A 24,722-nucleotide genomic window follows, 5' to 3' on the forward strand; every position below is an offset into this window, starting at 1 on the left:
ATAGAGTGTGGTCTATCATTATCATTGATGACTACTTTTCCTATTTACACTTTTATAGAAAATATGAAATATTCTTATACAACTTATGTTGTAATTCATGTTGTAACTACATTGAAGTGAAATTTAGTATATTAATATAAATATAAACTATAATTATAATATAATATATATACTATAATTATATATAATATATAGAGGATATTCAAGTTTTTTCTATAAATACATAATTTATTTTCATCGAGTGATATGGGAATAAATATTTCATGAGTGGCGGTAGCCACAAGTGAAATATGGTAGTTTTCATGCCACAAGATGAAAATAAATCGTGTATTTATAGAAAAAACTTGAATTTTCTGTTTATTATAAACATTTTTCTCTTTTTTGACATTAAAATTTGAAAGACTTTCCCTTAAATTTTGTGTACTGGCAGAATTTAAAAGAAAGTAGTCCGGCAAGACACCAGTGAAAATACGGAAAATATGTTTTCACTGCAGTGAAAAATAAATTTTTTTACAGTGAAAATACGTAAAATGAAAATATGCAATTATTTCATCAATATTTCTCAATATTTCATTTATAAGTATATAATAAAATTATATACTAATACATATTAATATTAATATATTAATACTATTATAATTATATATAATTATATACTATAATTAAAATATAATATATATACTATAATTATATATAATATAATTATATAATTTAATATACTTATTAAACAATTTTCAAACATCGAAGGATATGTAACATATGTACTGCAAATATTTGTGCACACTTTATGTAATAATTAAAATATATGCATTCATTTCTTGTTGACAAATTTTACTTATAGTTTATAGAAAATAAATTTCTAATTACTTCACCTAATTAACAGAAAATGTAAATTCGGTAATATCTTTACAAATAGAGCTTTTTGAACTTACAATATTGATAAATCTTCATTTGAGAATCATATTTATCATATAAAACTATACAAAATTGAATAACATGACCTTTAAGTTTAAAGTATTTTGTACAATGATTAGATTCAACTTTCGATAGAATAATAACTGATATACACAACTTAAAATTCATCAAAAATTCTGTTACACTTATTTATATTCTGTGTGGCACAAAATATGAGTATTTCAACTTTTAAAACTTCTTAAAATGTTTTATATTAGTTTTGATAACTTGTTTTATATATATTTTTTTTGTGTTGTCATGATATATATTTTACTCTTTATTTTTTATATTTCTTCCGTATGATATATTCAAATGAATCAAATGTATCATTAATTAAATTATTCACTTTGATTTGATATCCACGATAATCCTGGAAAAGAAAATATTCTTTTTGGAATCGATGCGAGTACAAGAAGAATAAAACATAAACCTCTTTCCTTAACTAGATACAACGATCTCCAGACGTACTCATTGGTCGGGGACCGTCGCTTATTTAAAACCATATTTGATAAGATACCCGATTCGAAAGAGGTTGAAATCATTTAAGAAGTCCGGTCCAATCAATTGAACATGACTTGATCAGACAAATATGATCGGTTACCTTACGCTTTGTTTACTGTCGTTACCAAGTGAAAATATTGGATACAATATAAAAGGGGCTCCGTCGTAAAGATAGCATTGCTTTCGCTATTATCGTTCCGAGGTGAAAATGTAAGTAGATATTTTTAGAGCTAAATATTTTTACTTTAAATAGTTAAAATGTAGCAAATTAATGTATGTTTACAACAGAGCTTCGTCTTATATTTTTATCTTATAAAACGTTATAAAAAACAATTAAAATATAGTATATATAATTAAATATTAAATATGATAAAATGCGATTTAATGAAACTAAGAGTAAGTGTTAAAGGGGAACAGGGTTTAATGACATCTTACATTGTAAGAATAGTGTGAACAAATGAAATATGCTTATGCAAAATAGATGGAATTTATATAAATTACCTTTTTGCTTCATTTGAAAATTACTATTGTTTTGTTATTAGTTCGTCTGCACAGACACTTTACGACGAAAACATGGCTCGCCTTGCCTTTAGCAGATTGAAGATCATAATTTTAATTCTTGGATTGACTGGTCATATTTGTTGCGCAGGTAACAAAATGATTATAATATGATAAAGATTTAAAACTAAATGATAGACTTCATTTATAAAATAGTAAATATTTAAGTTGATTCTTTGAAATAAAATGTCTATGCAGATGTTGTGTTCTTGCAAACACATACGCCATCAAATCCAAAATAAACCCTACAACTATTATTTTAGAATTATTTTAGGTTGCAAAGTTTATAGCAGCATATCTCTAGATTCATGCGTTTGTCATAAAAAGTTTGAAAATGTATTTAAAAGTGAAATATTGTAAGGTTAAAAAATGTAATTGACACATTGCATACAGCACTAAGTCTCATAATCTAATTAAGTTAGACACGAAATGGCAATATGGTGATAATAACTGTAAAACATGTCATTAATTACATACAACATGTATACTATTACTTGAATCTTGACTCTGTTTACAGTTCACATCTTTATCAAGTTTGATTTTCAACAAATACTTTGACTCATCGGAAAACATGAAACTTAAAACACACCTTTTTTCTTTTGCTTTTTCGTCAATGTTTTTGACTAGTTGAATAAGAAACATACTATCATTTTAAAAACAAAACGTTTAATTTGTATTATCATTATATAACATTATATTTCGTTTATCAAAGCTAAGATATCAGAGACGACATGTACTAGCAATGGAGGCGAGTGCACCGTGCCACATTCAGAATGTGACACCACTGTAAATCCTAAATGTAAATGCATCGGGTTTTTGTAAAGATACACCCGGACAGCACTTTTAAAGGGGGTCAAACACTTATAGAAGCTGTTAATGATTGAATATAAAATTTTCAATAATTTTGAAATGTTTGGAACACTTTTACTGAAATTTTAGGGGCACGAAATGATTTATTTAATGGGGTTTCGAAGGTAAAAAAACGTTGTTCAGATATGTTTAGTTCATTTGTTTCTTGAATTAATTACATAACCTAATATGGTGATGAACAATTTTTGAAAGTTCTTTCGATGTAAGGGATTTTTTCTTTGTGACATTTCACGACAAACATTTAATTAAGATGCTATCTTCATCTCACCATCAGCATTTTCTTGTTAAAAAAAATAATGTTCACTGTCAAATTTGTTATTCTAAAGTACCATTTAATTAATCTTTAGATTTATTTGTACAATTTGTCTCAGAAAAGAATAAGATTTTTTTCTTATTTAAATAGAGAAAACATAGGTTTGACAGTGTTAAGATAATGCTTTTAATGGGTTTTTTTTAAATGTTTTTTGTCTGAAATTTGTTTTCATAAAAGTAGCAAAAATGTAAAAAACAAGTAGTTTTTTATGTAAATTACTATTTATGTAGGTACTAGATGTTAAAAATGGTCAAGGTAATTGGCGAATGGGTAACTTTTTAAACAACAAAATTAAAATCAAACTATTTTGAGAAATACAAATATTGTATTGTGGGATATATTAAACCTTTAAGCAATTTTCTTTAACACATCTCTTAATGTTTAAGATAAGATAATTTTGTAACTTATGTTGTCATAAATCAAATATTTTAACATGTCATCAATTAAACTTTTAATGTTATTATGTGTTTGAGAATGATTTAAAAATTAATGAACGGTAAAAAAATGGGTCATATTATTTGGCTGGTTAAATATATTAAAAAAGAATATGATAGAACAAAATGTTTACTTGCGATACCATCATATTTCTTTATGTTTCGTCTATCAAAGCTAAGATAACGGAGACGCCATGTACTAGCAATGGAGGCGAGTGCAAAGTGCAACATTCAGAATGTGACACACAGTAAATTAAAGTGTAAATGTAGTACTGGTTTTGTAGAAGATACACCCGGGACAGCATGCGTTTCAAGCGGTGGTCAAACTCAAACACGTAAGTTGATTAGCAAATTATAGATACTTATTGATATTGCTACCTTATTTTTGCGTATATTATTTCCTCATTAAATATTACACAAGATAACAGCGAAAGCGAATGTAAGCACAGTCTAATTTGCATTATTTGCTGTCAGCCCTTAGCATTTAATCAAAGGTTAATATGTTTATGTAAATGCATCATACATCAGTTATAAGATTTGGAACGTCACATGTCGACGATAGCGTTGTTTCTGTAAGGGGGAACTGGCTGGTGTTATTTCGCTGAATAAATAAAAGACAACATAAAATGTGTTTACATTAAGATATCATCGTTTGCTAAATTTATTTCAAAGCTAAGATAACGGAGACGCAATGCACTAGCAATGGAGGCGAGTGCAAAGCGCAACATTCTGAATGTGACACAGGAAAATCAAAGTGTAAATGTAGTGATGGCTTTGTAGAAAATACACCTGCCCGGAACATCATGTGTTTCCCAGCGGTGGCTCAAACTCCAAAAAAGTTTAAGTACAAGAAGCAAAAAAAGAAGAAAACGAGTTTAATTGATAGCTCTATCTTGGAATGTAAAATTTCTCGAAAGACACGTAATAAAGCTTTATTTTGCTATAAATGTGGCTTGTTAAACATGATATTTTTTATAGTTATTAAATCAGGTTACGTAAATTTAAGTATCCCGCAAAAATGTTTTGTTTTCAGAACAAACGTTGCTCGTTTTTTTTCAAAAATTAATATTCACTTCAACAGTCCCTGCGCCTCTCTTTAAGCCGCTCGACTTTCTTATCATGATATTTTCAAGAAAAGCGTAGTCTGGACCTTCCAAAGAATGGTTACGCTCCGCTTTATTCTTTTACAAGAATAAAAATAGGAAGTTATATTTTTTGGCTATTTTTTTGCTATATTCAAATTGTTCCTGTTTTAAGTTTAGAAACTTTCTTTCAGAAACCGACGCCTCCTACTATGTATTGCTCGCTCCTCGCTTTATTGTTTGCTAGGGATCCTTGTCCCCTTCAAGAAATTGATCCTTTTGCTCTTCCGTTTGGCTCTTTTATTTGAATATTGTCTGTGAATATTCAGTTCTATACCCACCAAACTAGAGTCAAAATGTAATCCTTTTTCTGAAATCGAGGTTTTAAAAGAAATGACACAATGACGTTCTATATCTACAATAGAAATTAAAAATAATTTTTTGATGAATGTGCCCCCGAATTCCACTCTCATAGTTCTGTTTAATTTAAAGATATAGCCATTCATAAACAAAACAAATCATCTACATTTAGAAAGAGTATCTGAACTTGTATGTTCAAACAATGGTGCTGAGTGCAACGCTATCCAACACTCGACATGTGACGTTCCAAAGCTTAAATGTAAATGCCAGACTACCTTTGCAGAAGACAGGACTGATGGAAGCACATGCGTTTGGAGTAAGTTTCAGTTTATTTAATTTATATTCATTTATAAATCAAAAAAAAATTTCGTATGGATATATCGAATATTGTCATTAATGAAATAAAATGCAAAGAATGGACTAGTGATTAAAATCTTTATAATGTCATGACTAATAGGTAACAAACGTTTTGAAAAGTCATAATGGAAAAAATATTTTCAAAATGATACTGCAATGGGTTGACACTTTATGACGTTTTGTATATTGAAGGAAAAATATAGTTGGAATTCAAAGATATTAAATTATGTGGAATTATTTTGTTAAGGGCATAGATCAGTCCTGATAGTTTTTTAAAAAATCAAAACGATTGAACAAAACTGTCTTTAACTTTGCATACTTAAAGATGCTTTAACTCAATTTTTAACTCAGAATTTAGCAATCAACAACTTATTAGATGAAAAAAGGGCTTCAATTTTCAATTCAATTGAAATGCATGTTGGAAAGCTCTTGTAAAATAGGCCCCCCCAAAGACTGAAAATAAAAAACCGGAAAAAAATTTGAAAAAAAGTTTCCTTCCCTAAATCACCTAAATTTGGGTTTCTTTCTTTTGAAAATTGGTTTAAAACCCCCCTTCCCCCTTCAATTATCTAAAAAGAAGGCAATTGTGATCCCAAAATTTAATTTTTCCCCCTTTGTTTTTAAAAAGCGGCCCCCCCTTTGGTCGCCCCCCTAAAAGTTTCCTTCCCCTTTATTTCTAAAAATTTAAAAAACTAAAAATGGACCCCCTTTTAAAATGATGATCCCTCCCCCGATATTTTTTTTTGACCCGGTTTTCGCCCTTGCAACCCCCTTTTTGGGTTTCCCCCCCGTAACCTTTTTACATTTAAAAATTTTAATTGAAAGTATGAAATTTAAGAAAACAGTTTTTTAAAGTTCTATTTTTAAAATTTATTGATATTTAAATAAAAATAAAGTTTTTTTTTTACAAAATTTTGTTTTGTTTAATGTTTTGTTTAATTTTAAGTTTGCCTTATGTGTGAATAACGTTATACATTCATTTCATTCAGTAATGCTTTTTCGATCTTTTAATAAACGGTTGATAACTTATAATAAAAATTACATATTAATTTCTCTTTTTATAAATATTGTATGCAGTACCTTTCATAAATAGAGGATATTCATTTTTTCTATTAGTACTGGATCTATTTGAATTGAGCTGTATGAACATAAATATTTTATATGTGCTGGTAGCCACGAGTGAAATATGACAATTTTCATTACATAAGATGAAAAAAAGATCTGTGTTATATCTTATATGTTATTATATCTTATATTTCCTTTTGATCTTACATTTCGAAAACTTCCCTTTTAATTTTGTGTATTTGCTGAATTTAGAGGAGTAGTCCGGTCAAAGAACAGTGAAAATACGGACAATATCAGTGCAGCTAAATACTTTTACAGTGAAAATAAAAATAAAAATGAGCATTGAATTTCATCAATATATTATTCATAAGTATATAATATAAACGCCTAATTCATTTCATTAACGATTAATTATAAAGAATTTTGTTAAAGCTCATAATATACAATGTATATACATTTGTGCATTTGAAAGCACTAAATTTGCCGTCAAATGGGGGTTATATTACCTTATCAAAGGTTTTTATTATACATTTTAGCTTTAGATAACAAGCAATGCATATCACCCAAAGGTACAGAATGTGGTGCAAATGCCGAGTGTGTTCAATCAAAGTGTCGATGTAGTGCCGGATTCAAGATGAACGTTGACACGTGTGTGGCAGATAATGGAGGTATTGTAAAATGCAACCTTTTTGTGACACCTAAACAAATATTTAGTACCGCTAGTGTTCTTTTAAACATTTTATCTTTTATATGATTTTAAACAACGTTTATGTTTACTTTTCCTAAATATGAGTATTGATATATCACTGAATGAAAGCCATTTATACGTTTATTTCAGACCACTAAAGAAGACTCACTTATGTTGTGAGTTTTTGTCTAATTTTAGAAATAAGTAATAATTATAGTATATGAAATGAGTTACTCACTAGGGTATAACACCGGCTGTTGCAATATCAATCGAGTGATGATTCTGCTATAAACAAAAATGTCGAGCCAGTTAAGCCGAGACAAGTATTTTTGCAAACACATCTCAAGATGTCGCCTAGCAAGTGTTATACTCTCGTAACTAACGAGTTTCATATATAACTGTTTTATCACAATAAAAAAATACAATTTTCTTTACAAAATGTACACATTAGCTAGGCATTGGTTTGTTATTTTTGTTTTTTTGTGTTTTGCTTTGTTTTATATAAATTAATTACTAAAGAATAATTAAATTGTTGTTCTAATTATTTTATGTTCGATAAGTTTTAGATAAGGTAGTGTTCTGCGTCGCAAAAAGCTTTACATTACTTGCTTAAAATCGTTAGATTTTTTTCGTCATCTAAGGTTCTTGACTGTTATGAATATGCAGACACTATGCCATTTGTCGTCCACACTTGGTAATTTTTGTGTAAAACTGAAGAAGGTATATTAACATTCATGAGCACTAATTAAGTTTTTGATTTTACCGTTACTTTTTAATATGGTTTGTCTTCTATCAGGGTGCCACGTAAAATACCTCTGACTATGTTGCTGATACTGGCAATTCCTTTAGTTTGAACTGGTCGATGAGAGAGGATTGATTGTTTTATTCGTAGTAGTTTCAATTAAACATTTGTTTAATCGTGTACGGAATGTGTTATTTAAATACAAGTAACTGTAAAATATTCCGACATCCTTTCACTGTCCTATCTTTGCTGAAATGGCTGATGAATGTTTCAAATTTCCATCCAATAAACAATCGTATAATTTACAACGCCAGAGCTCCAACTATGCTATAATTAATATACCGTTAATCGTTTTGTCGTCCACATCCCAAAACTTAAGCAATTATATAAAAGATACTCGAACTCTCAAACACTATCGTCATTTAAACAAACTATCTCCCCTAACATTCAAAAGTTCTGAAATATTTCTACTATACGGCACTCAGATTTTGTACACACGTCTGAGGCACGGTTCAACTGCAGCTTATTGGCCGGAGACATTTATTCTTTCAACTTTTTGCAGTCGTTTACAAGTAGAAACTGATCGTGACGGTCACTTTTTTCTCGATTGTCCTATTTATCAGAACCTTACACGCAATGCATATACTGTATACGCATAAAATTTCATATTGTATCAAATAATATAATTTTCGGTAGCACGTCATCAATAGCCTCAGATAATGAGAAAATAGCTACTGTAGTTGACAAATATATTGCACAAAGTCGAATCGCTTCGACTCATTTATACTTTTCAGTCGTCATTGAAGATTAAATGACGGGTCATATTTTCTATTTATCTTTCTTTTCTTCGGTATAATTTTTATAGTTATTTCTTGTTTATTTATCTTACATGGCTCAATATAATTTTATTTTCAATGTTAGATAAAACAAAACAGTCATCTACGTCAACTTATGACAAAATTATTTGCCCTACATTTAAGAAACATACTGTTTGCTGTGGTGCAGTTGTTAGCACTATGGACCGGAAAACCGGAGACTGGTGGTTCTTTTGAGTCATTGATATTAAAAAAATTTTTTTTTTTCGATTTTAGATATGTAAAGATATATAAAGATTCTGAACATTGTTACTGACGTTACACTTCGAAGCAAATTTTAATTTATTCCCAGTTTTGTGATTTTTTTTCTGCCTTCAGAGACCTCTGTCTTTGCCCTGTCCTGTTTTTGTTTGGGGTCCCCCTGGGCTCCTTGCCATTGGTTCTTGTTGCTGGGTCATGTGGGGGTTGCGTTCATTGAACGCCGCCTTTCCTTGTTGATCTTGTTTATCATATTTTGTTTATTATATTTTTTTTGTGTATTTTAGAATAGACCTTCAATTTACTTTACAGTTTACTTAAATTCAAGTTCTTTTAGTTATATATTTTCTAAAGTTTTGATTATCAAATATAACATAAATATTAGTAAACATAATTAAGCGAATCCGCCAGTGCATTTTCTTGTTCAAATCTAGGATTTCCTATGTTGAATGTAACTTCAATCTAAATGATTTATGAAGATACAGGAGATATGATCAGATTTGACGAGAGTTTATTTTATAATTATATGTATTTAGATCAGAAATAAAATTGAAAAGTGCATAAGTTAGATTGTTATTATTGATTTAAATGGTCACATCTAACTTTATTGCTTTTGAGTCTATTTTGACTTTATTTCCAAACTTTCCCCCCCAACATCTGTTTTCTGTGTTCAACTATTGTTTTAGGCTCCAGATTCGTTTGAGTCTTAATGTAAATCATTTAAATAGGAATTTAACGTTATAATTTAACATAATTGTACGTCATTTTTTGTCGAAAAATAATTCATACCACTATAGCAGACAAATGTTGGATTTATCTGTACATGTACCAAATATGTTGACTATGATATACAGGCACCTTTTACTCAATAAAAGCTCAGATTTTATCTCCTCAAATGTATTGAAACTTGTGTTATATTTCTTTGTTTGGAATTGTGTTTTTATCTGCATGCTCGTGCCTAGTTTAACGTCTTCAGTGTACCCGTTTACATACTAACGCCAAAGACAGGACCCCGTAGGGAAGACCGTCAATACTCCCGTGCGAGGATCTGATCATGCTTGATAGCAACTTTGAATTAATCTTGTTATAAGCAGGTTGAACATATAAAATTTGCTGAAGTCAACGAACATGTAAATACCTAATGAGTTTCACAAAGGTAAAAGTCAGACATTGGCTCGGTCTTTGCCAATACATGTATGACCAAGTTATACACGAGATTGACGCTTTATCTCGGCTCTGATTAAAGAAACACAACCCATGCCCAATAGTTTTATGCTTTTACCTTTTAACTAAGATATTTATAGATGAGTGATTCTAGTTAACCTTTGTGTTTAATATTTTTAATTTTATTATTTTAAGTATTGAATATAATGTCAACTTAGAATAGATTCTAAAATATAGTACAGCCGAGCATCTAAACCTTGTGTGCTTTCTGCGATTACGTCATAGCGAGGGGTTCTCACGTAGCTCTAAATGTCCTCATGGCCGTACTCAGTTGTCGGGCTCGAAATTGAATGTTCCCCAGTTAAATAGGCAATTGCAATGACTGTATTAATATTTGATACTTTAAATTGTATAGAACAGTAATAAAATATTTGTTTTATCGCAAAATGCACATTAGTTAATTTGGGTATTATTGTGTATATTGGGTATTAAGGGTATTTGCAAATGAAAAATAAGGTTAAATCAACGTACGTTTTTCTGGTTAGGTTTCGTAACGGGTCTTATCCAATACTTTATTGCCGCATCAGATGAAGAACAAAAATGTTAAAAAGCGGCGTATAAAGATTTGGATGCCAAAACATACATACATACTTTTTTTCTCTTACCAAATTCCCTCTTTGAAATCTCGTCTACGGTAAGTATCTTCACCTTTGCCCCTAGTTTTTATTTCTTTAATTAACCCCCCTCCCCCCGGTCATCAGTCCTCTTCCCCTGTGCCCTTTGACTTTGTGGGCTTATTATTCAATCCTTTATTTGCTTTCTTTGTATTCCTTATCAGTTACAAATTATTTTCTAATTTTTAATCATTTATTTGTTTTCTTTGAATTCCTTATCAGTTACAAATTTTTGATAATTTTAGTGATTAACCTGTCCGTGTTCTGTCTTGTGCCCTGTCCTGTTTTTGTTTGGGGTCCGCCTGGGCTCCTTGCCACTGGTTCTTGTTACTGGGTCGTAAGAGGGTAACGTTCATTGAACGCCGCCTTTCCTTGTTGATCTTATTTATCATATTTTATGTTCTTTTGTCTTTCACCGCTCAGTCAGAAATCATGTTGGATCAAATAATCGGTCGATCGCTGAGCAATATGTAATAACTTGCTAGTCAGAAATTTCGGTAAGGTGGATCAACGGCCGAGATATGCCAAAAATGGTTTATAGTTGACTTAAAATCAGATACACAAACAAACAAAAAAGTTTTATATAGTGAGTAACAAATGTATGGATACCGGTCGTTTCTTTTGTTTCTTGAGAGCGGTTATGTTAAATTTGCATTGATGAACACAATTTGTTTTAGTTTTGAAAACGCTATGATGTAAATGTTATGTTTTTGTTAAAATAACATGTCGCATTCATTACCTTAATAAATACCAATACAGTTTAAGGACGGTCACAATACACGCATCAATTAAACAATAAATGTTGATGAATTTCAAACGAATGCCGTAGTTTGCGACTAAAGGCTTCTGTATTCAGCTTGTTTTTTTTTCTTTATGTACGAGTAAAATAAAATTCTCGTTTGTTTCCTATCTATTCTTAACTGAACCTATCAACGGGTCTAACTTTATGTATCGAGTGTATCGTGGTCCAACAGAAATTCTTTATACCATTTTACCATAAATCAATCGAAGTCGTCCGATTAATAAGACACCTTCGGGTGGTTTAATTTAAACAACCTTACTTTAAGAATTGTTCATTTAGGAAGAAAAAATAATATGTTTACACATTTGGTCCACGTCATAGTGATATTAAAGGGGCAATAATGCATACGCAGAAAATATCTGAGCCAAGGATCATTTACTTTTCCTTTAAAGGCGTATGCTACAGTATTTATAAGTAAAACACGAACAATCTGTTAAACAACTTTATTTGGATAAATACATATATTGAGATGCCGCTTGGTTATTATTGGAGCATCTTTGCCGTTGGCCTCTTAACAATTTAAAACGTGTTTTCATATTTATAACTGTTTCCACTAGACAACCGACAACAAATAACATGTGATATCAACCTATTTGCGGAACTAAATACAGATTTATTATCATATAATGCAAATGTAATTTACGATTTGTTATTTGTGATTTCAGTATTAATCTTATTTTTGAAAATGAAAAAGAGAAGTTATAAGCCCCCCCCCCCCCCAAAAAAAAGGAAGTTGAAAATATACATATGATATATGTACATATTTCTTTTAAACATGTTTTATTCAATATAATTATTCATATATAACCTTTGACATTCTACCTTTGTTCACAATCTGTATTTCAGTGATTACGGACAGTATTTCTAAAAATCTATTGATATTTATGTTCTATATATTTAATATAGGTTAATTTAATTGTAACAACATAAACTATTATTTCAAGAAACAATTGATATACTAAAATATATGGACGTAAAAAGAGATACTGTTATACTGTTATGTAACTTGTATCCTAAAATCAAGTTTTCATATATGTTTTTTTTACACTTGCACACTATAAACCACTGCAACAAGAACAAAAACAATATAACAAAGTCATCTTGTCCAATCCTAAGTGTTCTGGTAAAACAACCTGGAAAAAATGAATTTGATTGTTATTTAATAGTCTTGTTTAAAATAAATCTTTCATGGATATAATCATGGAATATGCAATATGTGAATCAATATTAAATAAATCAGCTACTTCTTACAAATGCTGATACAAAAATACTCTTACGAATGATGTTACAAAGATGTTCTTACTATATTTTCCATTGTCGCTACAGAATAAAAGCTGTCAGAAGAGACATTACCATCGTAACTACACCGAAGTTTATCAAGGCAGCTATAATCAAAATGAGATAAAAATATGATAAATGATATTATAATAAAATAATTATTTAAGTAACATGTCATGGAAATAGCGTCGTTTGTTAAGGGAATGGTATGTATAAATATTCAATATCAAGATAAAACTTGTGTCATGACAACCATTACCGTAACAACATTCAAAGTTACTATCTGATAAACCTAAATTCTACCCCGTTACATATGAAGTAAAAGAAATAATGAACATTTTGTTTAGCTATTGTAAATGTCTGAAGATAGTACGTACCAACGCTAGGTGACATCGCGTAAATGTGTTTACTTGACAACAGTTTTACTGGTAAGAACAATATGTAAATTTGTAATATCATCAACACAGATCTAAAGACGTATTGCTTTGAGAATTTAAAGCAATCTTTACATATTCATCTTGAATTTATTATCAATCTAACTGATAACTGATTGTGATATACAAGAACATGTAGATTAAACACTGTTTACCAGAATTTTTCGGGTCACATTTGTCAACATTCATGATGAAACCTGTGTTACATTTACATTTCTTAGACGTTGCGTCACACGCTGCATTTTGAATAGTGTCACATGCTGTTGAAACTGATGAGCAATCGATTCCATCGACGGCTGAAAATTATTGATTAATGTATATAAATAATTATTTCCTACGGTTATATGTATCAAGAGAGCAACATAATCTCTGAAAAATGAATATGATTATATGTAATATAATTTTATGTAAGCTTTATTTATATAATACCTAAACAAAATCAATAGGGGTCACCTCAATGGTCATAATCCACTTCTATGCCAAATATTAAAGAGAAAAAACAGAATCCCTAAAGAAAGTCCAACACAACAAATTGGAAATGTTGCAGGCTCGGTTTGACTATGGGTCAAAGGTTTCTTAAGTTATTGGGCGGACAAACATGTAGAAGTCAATGTCCCTGTGACTTTGACCTTTGACCTAGTGACCTCAAAATCAATAGGGGTTAACTTCTAATCATGACTAACCTCTATGCCAAATATGTGCCAAAAGAAAGTTCTATTCCCAATAATAACCCTTGTAATAACTTAAAGACAAACATACTATTTATGAAAATGTGACGTTTTTGCAGTTGTACATATAATTTTGTGAGTTGGCATTTACACAGTGTGACAGGTTTATATAGTGGCTGATTTTGGCCATTTCATGATTTCGCCCCGCGACCCCGCCAATCGAAAAGTCGAGAATTTACAAGTTAAAATGGCTGCAGCGGGGCGCGACAACACGCTAATTAGCGAGGGCGTCGGCAAAAAGTCGAAAAAAGGTGAAACCTGAGTTTTGACAATGTGTACTCACTTTTAGAACATAATCCATCCTTATTTCCGAAGCCATCTATACAACTGCATGTTTTAGACCCAATAGTGCCCGCACACTTTGAATTAGAGACACATTCGTTATTGTTCACACAAGCTTTTCCTAACGCTGGAAAATATTATACTAGATAAATATTTCAACGGGGTTGGAGTGCATACTTCTAAGATATAACATATAACATAATGAAAGGTTTCTTTGCTATGCGTAGGCAATTACTTTTATGCAGGGTTTTAAGTCGATTGGTCAATTTTGTATAGATAAGTAATTAAATCATATATTCTGTGAGCATTACAAAAGTTAACGATAAACATAATCTGTAGCCTACATGTCGACAAAAACTTCCAAATGGGATTTACTTAATATCATGTTTTTATTATTAATTATCTTTTCAAAGGTTAAAGAATAACACTATCTTATGCACATAAATGTATTTTCTTTTGGGTTTATTTTGTAAAAACGACCAAAACTTACACGGAAATAAACAATAGGATTTAAAAGAACAATACTGACTTAGTTTTGTATTGATTAAGTTTTGTATTGATTAGGTTTGGATAATCAACTAATAAAATTATTTCATAACATTTTAATTCAGAGATCGGCAGGTAATTCAAGGCAATCCAGCAAATACGAAAAAATAATTAAAACAGGACAATCTATTGTATATTGTTATTAACGACATTAAAAGATATAATAAGAAAGTACATATACGATAAGTTCTATCAACTTATTGTAATTATATGAACTAGATTCGTTATATGCAACACATAATAAGAGAGAATTTACCTTTTGGGCATGCTCCATTTTCCTTAATAAATCCGGTTTTGCAAGCACACGTATTAGTTTTACACTCCGAATCTTTTACAGTACATTCATCTGCTGCATTATTAACTGGAGGTGTACAACTTGCGCCCAAGTCTAAAATATTGGTCTGATTTTTTATTAGGTATATTCACGGTAATTTTGATACTAAGATTAAATATTGATTAATAAAATGAATAAGACTTTAATAAAAATTATCATTAGTTCATACACTATCTTGCATAAATTTAAAGAAGGTTTTATCAAATTTGATTTCACAACAATGGTCTTTTTATATTTATTTTTACTTTATTTATACTACCTGTTGTCTCGCCATATAAAATTGAAATTCCCAGTAGCAGAAAGCTGATCATCAATGCAGGCCTTAGCGACTGAAGATGAAAATTAAATACAAATGATAAAAAGAACTCATTCAGTTTTAATATATTCTTATTAAGTACAAAAATTATCTTACTTAAAAAAACAAAAAACAAAAAAAAATATTTTTGAACCTGAATTGCATTATTGATATTCCGGGATAATAACTTTACAAAATACTAAGATCGTTGTATTCTAACATCTTGCGACAACATTCGTTATTAAGCTATGATTATATTAATCAGCTTGTTAGCATGGAAATATCTTAAAATGATTATAAATAATAATTATTTTGTATTTCTTTGGTTTTATTTCAAATAATATACTAAAAAAAACAAGCAGTTAACATCTTCTGAGTTCATCTAAACAAAATATCTTAAAACTCTTCTAATTTTATACAACCAGATGTTATGACTTTTTTCTGAGGTCACACATACATGCATAATTGCAATGTTTATAAACTGATGATATAACATTTTAGGGGGGTTTATGTATGACGACTATATCATGTTTTACATATTAAGTACATTGTGAGCATTTTCTAATATCATATTACAAATATTATTACTATTATAATTTATTTTTATTTTGCATTTTGAATAAATGGGCATAAAAAGCAATTTGATATGTTTTAATGAGCAGACATAAAAATCGTTATAAACATCTCTTTGTCAACATATAAACATATCTTATTTCTAATTTTGAATTCATATAAACATTAATAACTATTTTCAGTTGACATAAAAAAACTTAATATCCATTTTCTTGGATAACATAAACAGGCATTTTTACCAAGATATCAGAAAAAAAATTGATATTCAAATATCTCAGTATATAGTTTGCTAAAACGGAAAATACTGTACAATTCTACTAACGAAAAACAACATCAACAGCATAATACAACGTTGTACAAATATCATACATAAACCTTTTGTATTTTTTACATTCAAATCCAGTTCAATGCTTCTTAATAATCACATACAGTGTGATGTTTTTGCAAAAACAAAATTTAATGAAGTTACGTTGTACTTTACCTTTTAACAATGTTTCGTTTGTTTTACTAAATCATTTACTCGTTCATCAATAAAGGACTATTATAATCTTGAAATTACAATTATAATGAAATTAAGCAGACTAAATCAACTGTGCGAGTTCTATTTGAAAGTAGTAAAACAAAAGCACAGATTGAAGGATAGTCATTTTAGAATCAACAATTTAAAAAGTACAATATTGTAATTAGTGTTTATAAATTTGTACAATTATTATAATATTGATATATCATAACTTCTTAAATATTTTTCAAAGCGATGATATGAAGGAACTTTAACATTAATACATTGTATTCCGGCTATTGAACTTGTATAAATAATGAGAATAAAGATCAACAAAGAAAAGCAACATACTAATCTGAAAGGCTTTTGACTATCTTGTCCTAAAATCTTTGACTACAAATTTTTATTTTGCTCAATAAATTGTCCTGTCAACGTTTTGTAACATTTAATATAACCAATACTTGCCACCAGGTTTGAATATAAATACAATGAAATACCAAAGAGGGAAAATTATTTCAATTTAAAGAGATTTGCATAAGAATTTCTCTGATGGACAAATAAAATGTGTGCCGTAACATGTCATCAAAATTGAATGACAATATACGTTAATTAATTGAGAGAGTAATTCTATTTAAATGCATGATGAATTATAATTTATCTCATGCAGATAACCTTCAACATATTTATTACAATTTATTCCATAAATCAAACTGTTAACAGATAAATTACAATTTATTTCAAAACGTTAACTTTCAACATATGTATCACAATTTATTTCAAAAATGTGATCTATCATTTATTTCATACTGTTAACTTTCAACAGATGTATTACAATCTATTTCATAAATTCAACGTTCGAAATATGTACTATGAAATTTTTTTTTCATACAGTTAAATTTCAAAATATGTATTAAATTAATTTTATTTCATAAAGTTAACTTTCAACAGATGTACATTACCATTTATTTCATAATGTTAACTTTCAATATAAGTTCTACAATTTATTTCATAAATTTAACTTTCGAAATATGTACTAACTTTATTTCATAAAGTTAACCTTCAACAGATGTAGTACACTTTATTTTATATATTTAATTTTAAACAGACGTATTACAATTTACTTCTAAAGGTTAACTTTAGGCAAATTTCTATTTTAAAGTTAGATGAACAGATATTTTTTTTAAAGAAAAAGATATTTGGCAAATAGTTTTTCTTACTGTAATTTTTCAAATGCCTATTTATTTACAATTAAGTAATCAAGTAAAAATTATACTTATACAAAATGTTATAACTAAAATGAAACAAAAATGAGAATAAAAAAATAAATGTAATAAAACAATCTTACCATGTTTGATTGTCTAAACCTAAACTTAAACTTGATATTAGATAACAAAGATAGCAACCCTTACTTATGAGTTTTACGAGTAGAAGACTCGGTCACATGATAAGTGTAGTGTCACATGACTACTACAATGTGACATGATAAACTTATCAAAAACGTTTGCCTACATGCTCCTTGATATCCGAACAGTTTTCATTTTCTTTCTACATTAAAGGACTCCACTGATGGGGTTTTGTATTTAAATGACGGAATTGGAATTATTTTTCGAGATTAATATTTCATTTACTGTAGATCTTAACTAATTAAATGTGTGTAAAATCTCAGATCATTCGCTGACTCCGGTTTTCAAGACATAGTACTCTTATTGTGAAAATTGAGTCAAAATTGAAAAGCATTGCAACACTTTTCACACAGATCTATTTATACGATTTATTTCTGAGACTATTTCTTACTTATCTTTTCCACATCTTTCTGTTTTAACTGTCCCTGTTGATGTATATAAGAAATTAAAAGTTCGTGTTTTGGGGCGTTAAGACTTCAGTGGAGTTCGTTTAGGTTATTTAGAATAAACGCACAAACAATCGTCATAAATGCACCAATTATTATGGAAGTAAAACGTATGACCGTCAAAGTTTTAAGGAAGAGAAATATTTATTTACATCAACATACAGGTTAACATCAACAATGATTAAAAGTTACCAGTACAAGCCTACACGATTTTCTTTTGTATTTACGTTACATTTTTATGCCATTATATGCACAAAAGCAATTATTTACTAATATTTACAGTACAGCTAAGAGAAGCCTTGACACATAACAATAATTGTCCGATGATCGAGCACACAATGAATAAGTTTCTTTTTCTTGTTTTTTTTTTGTCATGCATCGTGTAGCAATCTGTACTACATTAACTTGATACAAATATTATTCCTGTTTATACTTTTATTTCATTTATGCAATACATATCAATGTTGGTTGCATTGTTGTAGAATAATACACGGTTCGAGTTCAAAATCTTGGGTATATGTAATCAACTCCAGAAATGACCTAAATAACTTCAAAATTCAAATTTCAGCACAGATAACCAAAACCTTTGACATTATTTATTCAAAATATTTTACTTTACAAGAATTATGATTTTGTACAGGTGATGCTATTGGTATACAATTTACGTACAAGTTCATTATTGCACCGATTTAGCCAAAATAAACTAATTACAAATTCTGGTTTATTTCTTGATTACCAAAAAAAGTCGCTAGGCAAGCCACTACAAGTGAAAATTTATATACTCTTACCATTACCTATAACAATATTTAAAAATTCAAAAAATAATAAATAGCATACAGAGTTTTATTTTTTTTATGAGTAAAATTATACAAAATCTTTATCCACGAATATTAAAACCTTACACTACTGCATTCTAAATTTACTATTTCTGTTTTAGATGAAAATTAGTTCTTATTGTGAAGAAAAGGATGGTTTGATAAAATAAATTCCCGAATAATGAAGAAGAGTCGTATACCTGATTCAAATTTAAATTACTATTGACAATTAAAATGTAGTTGCTTTAGAAATTTACTTGTTTTCCATGTAGTGGATTTTCTTTGCAGACATGTTTTTAGACACCTTTCGATGATAACCTCTGTCGCATTGCATATATTATCTGTTTAATTACACGTGGCATGCTCAACTTCTTAATGCTTCTTACCACCTGCAATGCATGCCATATCAGTGGCATGTGAAAATTTAATATAAGATTAAATTCTTTAACATATAGTAAAAAAAATGATTTGGAATGCACTTACAATGATATGCACATTGAATAATATGTTTATTCCTTGTATGTTTGTTCTTTGTTTGGTTTTACACTATTTTGGTTAGTAAGTTAGAAGATTTTCTAAAATAATGACATTTCTTTCAAATAACTCCTAATTTAGTTTCTATAACTTTTAATTGGGTCTTTGCAAATACTTATTATAACTTCCTTGTTACATTTGTATCTCCAAATTAACATGTATCGTCAAGACGAGTTAACTGTGAGCATTTATTTCAAGCTTTCTTATTTTGGGTTGTTTAATAGAATATGTATTATATTCGTAGCTTCATAACTAAATTCATTATAATCGTTAAAATAAAATGATATGCTTGCCAAAGTTCCCGTGATAAAATCTTATTTCAGTATTGAACTTTATATTCATTAAGTATCCCTTATAAATACTTTAGAGACTAATAGGTGTAAGTTCGTATTACGTTTCATAACAGTTAGATCAATAAATTCTTTTTATATGTATCAGTTGGACCACAATATGTCCGCTAGGGTTTTCTTTAATTTATAAAAAATATGGATATTTATAAGATGTGTTAAAATTACAATATTTGAATGAATTTATTTCCTACATTAGCGGGGGGACTAAAAAAACGAATGACAAGCGAAAGAGAATTCGGTAATTTAATGTGAAATGAATAAAAAAAACGTATTTTTGTGCTATTCTTAGCCCGATTAGAGTAAAAACGTTGCAATACTTTTCAATTTTTCAATTTATTTTCACGATAACAATAAAAATTCTGGAAACGGATCAAGTTACTTATCTCAATTGTTGTAAAATTGTTTTGGTTGAAGGACAACAAATGGAACATTAATGATGAAAACATACTTACAGTACCATCATGCCATAACACCTCAGTGGAATCCTTTTATCCTTGAACTATTTTGTTTGAATTTAGCTGACTAAATGCCACATTCCCACAACATTCAGCGATCACTAAGCTCCGTCTTATTAACAAGACAATTTTGTATCTTATATCGTTCGTAGGAGGCCTAAAGAAAGATTTATCGACAAAATAAAAACAAAACTAATGATAAATACTCGTATTTAAAGACACTTTTACCTCCCTTAATGTGCATGATTTAGATTTAAAGCTTTGAGTAAATAAATGTTTTTTTTTTCAAAAATGCTCACTAGAGTTGCCCTCAATAAAGTGCCATATTTTTTTCAATATTATTCAATACTGATGAATTATCTTGCCGTTTATTCTAAGCCATAAGATTATAGGATATGCCTATTTATGAAGGTTTGATAATAATCTAGTCAATACTGGTTAAGATTGAAAATAAAAAATATCAAATATTGGTGTCAGTTGCACATTTCGCTGTGACTAATAATATTATCTGCTCTTAACATGCATTTACATCATAATAGAAAAAGGCAAACTAACCATCGTTTTCGAAAAAGGGTTTGATAATTCCTTATTTAATATCTCGTTTTTCAAATAATTTTCTTCAGCTATTACACGAGATTAAATAGTGCACCACGTAAATATATGTGTTTATAATTTTTCCTCTGTTCCCAATCTTTGCTACAACATTGTCTGTTTTATCTGTGATATTTCCGTACAGGATGTGTTTATGGATTTATTTCTTTCTAATAACTATAAAATAGAAAATCAAATTGAATTCAGGACTAGGTAAACTTCATATCTAGAAACGCTCTTAAAATCTTAAAAGTTACAGTAAAGGATAGATCTATTTATTTCGAGTGATTGTTTTAGGAAAAATGCACGGGTCGAATTCAAATGTGTAGAGACATAATTACAAAAGCCGAGACGAATGTGACTAAATCGCGAGAAACATCGCCTTTTGCTATTGCTATATAGTATATTGCTTGCTTACCTGGCAAAAAGTATGACCATACATAATATCAGGACAATTAGCAGATGGTAGAAAATCATACCACATTTTAAAAGGTGCTTATAATATTTATTACAAATACATGTATATGGTGCTTGTTTAAACACGTTAAAGCAATTGCGTGTATCATTCAAGTAATGACATTATCTGGTGTCAATCAACTAAATATTTGTTTGACATTTCTTTTGTAACGTTTCATCATTTATATTAGAACTAGCCATTGAAAAGAATACCATATGCATCTAGGTAACGATGTGCATCTAGGAAACGAGTGCCATATAAATTTTCTCAAGTACCAGGGCAAATATAACGCGTGTTTTGAAGTCGGTATTGCTATTTCATGGTATGGAATCATCAAACAGTTTCAACTTTAATTTACTTTTATTTATTACAAAGCCCCACTTAATATATGTATTAATATTGCATACGCGTAGGTATAAAACAGAACCATATATCCGATTCAACGTTTGATTATGTACACCCTAAATAATAGACGTAACCATTTTCAAGTGTATAAACTACTTATATGCAGTAAAAATTGTTGTTAACGAAAACAGTACTCCCATTCAAATACAATGTAAAGTAGCCATATATTTATCATACTTCTTTTGAAGATGTGTATGATATATACTCTATAACGCAATGAAAATAATTTATATGTTTGTAATCTTTGAGTTTTATTTGAAATATTTTATAAAAAGCTAACATGCATCTTTATTGCTCTCAGCAGAAATAACAAGGAAACGCGTACTGACTTCTTCTTTCTGCAACAGTAAAAATAAAGAGTATTATTATGTAGAATAAAAATAACTAGAAATGTGTCCATAGGACACGGATGCCCCCACACGCCACTGTTCTGTCAATTTTATGACTCTAGGTCAAATATTTTTTGGACTACATGTGCCACAAGTTGAAAACTAAAAATCAACAAAGGGCCATAATTCTGTTGAATTTAGTCGCAGCAAAAACTCCTTCCTTTACAACCATCTACACATTAAGGTTGTTCATCCCTGGAAGTTTAAGCAAAATCTGCCATCCGGTTTAAGAAGAGTTGCGTTCACAAAATTTCGATATGGTAAATAGTGAAAAAAACAACAAAGGGCCATAATTCTGTTAAATTTCGTCGCAGCAAAAACTCCTTCCTTTACTACTATCTACACATTAAGGTTGTTCTTCCCTGTAAGTTTAAGCAAAATCTGCCATCCGGTTTAAGAGGAGTTGCGTTCACAAAATTTCTACATAGTATATAGTGAAAAAATCAACAAAGGGCCATAATTCTGTTAAATTTGGTCGCAGCGAAAATTCCTTCCTTTACTTCCATCTACACATTAAGGTTGTTCATCCCTGTAAGTTTAAGCAAAATCTGCCATCCGGTTTAAGAGGGGTTGCGTTCACAAGATTTTGGGACGTACGGACGGACAGACGTACGGACGGACGGAAAGACGGACGGACGGACGGACAAACGGACGGACAAGTGTAACGGTATATGCTCCCACTTTGTGGGGGCATAAAAACGAATAATTATGGGACCCTTATAACAGCGATATCAAAATTGTTGCAGGTTTGATTTGATTGGGTCTGTTCATGTTGGTAGTACCGACTATGCCTCTAGCACCGGCTTACGTAAAATTCAACAGTTACAAGAGTGACTGTATTTGTTTATACGGTGATTATATACCGCCTCCGTGGTCGAGGGGTTAGAGTCGATGACTTCTTACCCAGTTACTTCCCTGGCGTGGGTTCGATCCCCGGGAGATGCTTTGGTAGTTTAGCGTGGAGGAAGGTAGTCTAGTACTGGTGTAACTCTGCAGGAACGATGGTTAGGAATCTACCCGCCTATATGACTGAAATACTGTTGGGAAAAGGCGTAAAAATGATACAAACAAACGAAATACGGTGATTATCTTGTAACCTTCAATGTAACACACGTTAGTGACAATCCATCAAAAGGGGCATATTGTCCCCGCGTGAACACATGCGTTTGACTTAACTTAACTAAATAAAATGGGATTTGGAAAGGGGATCAGAGGTTAGGAAGGCCTGCATATCACAGACAAGCTGCATAAGGTATTTGAAGGGTAATGATACAGTATTAAGTATAGAAAAAAACAGAACCACTTAACTAGAAAAAAAACTCGAGAAGAATTCACTAAACCACAACACAATAATTATCTCTTGATTTATTTTCAAGAATAGGAAATAAAACCGCTTTGTTAATTGTACTTATACATCAAAAATATCCACAAACATATATATCTCAAATATTTGATAAAAATTCAAACTTTGAAAATGTTTCCATAACTTTAAATAGAGAAAAATGGAATCCCTTAAGAACGCCCAAAACGACAAAGTTGAAAATGGTGAAGGCTGGTTTCATTGGGTCTGTTCATGGCTGAAGGTAATCGGAAGATTTAATCTGAGGAATGCCTGCATATCACATATCACATATCCGTCTATATAATTACCTTCATCCGGTGAAAGGGGCGTAAAAGGTAACCGTCCATAAACTGCTTGCATACCAATAAATACAATAACGTACATATTACATTATGCAATTTGACATTCGGTGTACCTGAGACATATGCCAATTTTACACTGAAATTAATAGATAAATTGTGACTGAGACCATATTCACGAGGTAACAGTGAATTCGTGAATGATGCACCGGCGCAATGTTGAACACCCTGAAATAGTAGTTGAATCATTTTTTAATGTTTAAGGAATACTGAATATGACGATTTGTTTTAACAAAAATCTGTTCATGTACATTTATTTCGACGAAACACTTAATTCTTCAAAACGAATGATTTGTAAAGAATTGTAAAGATGATTAAAGTATAACATTACCAGCCGTATGCGCTTTCATGTTTCATTTAATTGATTTAAGATAAAATATATTGGTCCGTTTAATAACCATATTACTCGTTTTTGCCATAGCGTTGCACAGATTCATCGATAATTTTGGGTTATTTGCATATTCCTGCGTTACTGGATATACACGGTGTAAATGCAATAAGATATTATCATTTAAATATTTTGTAAACTCAAAGTAAGAACATTCACACTGTACTGATATTAACGGATGC

At 29.9% G+C, this 24,722-nt stretch overlaps 2 protein-coding genes across 2 annotated transcripts in view; one reads left to right on the forward strand and one right to left on the reverse strand.

Annotated features, from left to right (window-relative positions):
• The first annotated feature begins 1,616 nt into the window (after positions 1–1,616).
• LOC132741180 (prion-like-(Q/N-rich) domain-bearing protein 25) overlaps positions 1,617–24,722 on the forward strand; it is a 53,692-nt gene continuing 30,586 nt past the window's right edge. The window contains exon 1 of the mRNA XM_060729294.1: positions 1,617–1,665. The gene's annotated coding sequence lies outside the window, so the exon portion shown is untranslated. The remainder of the gene's footprint in view (positions 1,666–24,722) is intronic.
• On the reverse strand, positions 12,066–18,077 carry LOC132741182 (cell death abnormality protein 1-like). The gene is made up of 7 exons (XM_060729296.1): positions 17,952–18,077; positions 15,499–15,568; positions 15,162–15,293; positions 14,361–14,486; positions 13,505–13,645; positions 12,941–13,022; positions 12,066–12,770 (listed from the first exon to the last, which is right to left on the reverse strand). The coding sequence occupies exons 1-6, from the start codon at positions 17,952–17,954 to the stop codon at positions 12,958–12,960; spliced, it is 537 nt and encodes a 178-aa protein (XP_060585279.1). The 5' UTR covers positions 17,955–18,077; the 3' UTR covers positions 12,066–12,770; positions 12,941–12,957.

Source organism: Ruditapes philippinarum, unplaced genomic scaffold (genome assembly GCF_026571515.1).
Source record: "Ruditapes philippinarum isolate M1 unplaced genomic scaffold, ASM2657151v2 ctg4167_1_1_1_1, whole genome shotgun sequence".
Classification (NCBI taxonomy): Eukaryota; Metazoa; Mollusca; class Bivalvia; order Venerida; family Veneridae; genus Ruditapes; species Ruditapes philippinarum.

Coding starts and splice junctions, on each gene's coding strand:
- LOC132741182 (XM_060729296.1), bottom strand. Junction 13,646..14,360: donor GGATGGATTATGTTCTAAAA/GTGAGTACACAT, acceptor AATAATTTTCAG/CCGTCGATGGAATCGATTGC. Junction 13,023..13,504: donor ATGTGACCCGAAAAATTCTG/GTAAACAGTGTT, acceptor TTTTGATTATAG/CTGCCTTGATAAACTTCGGT.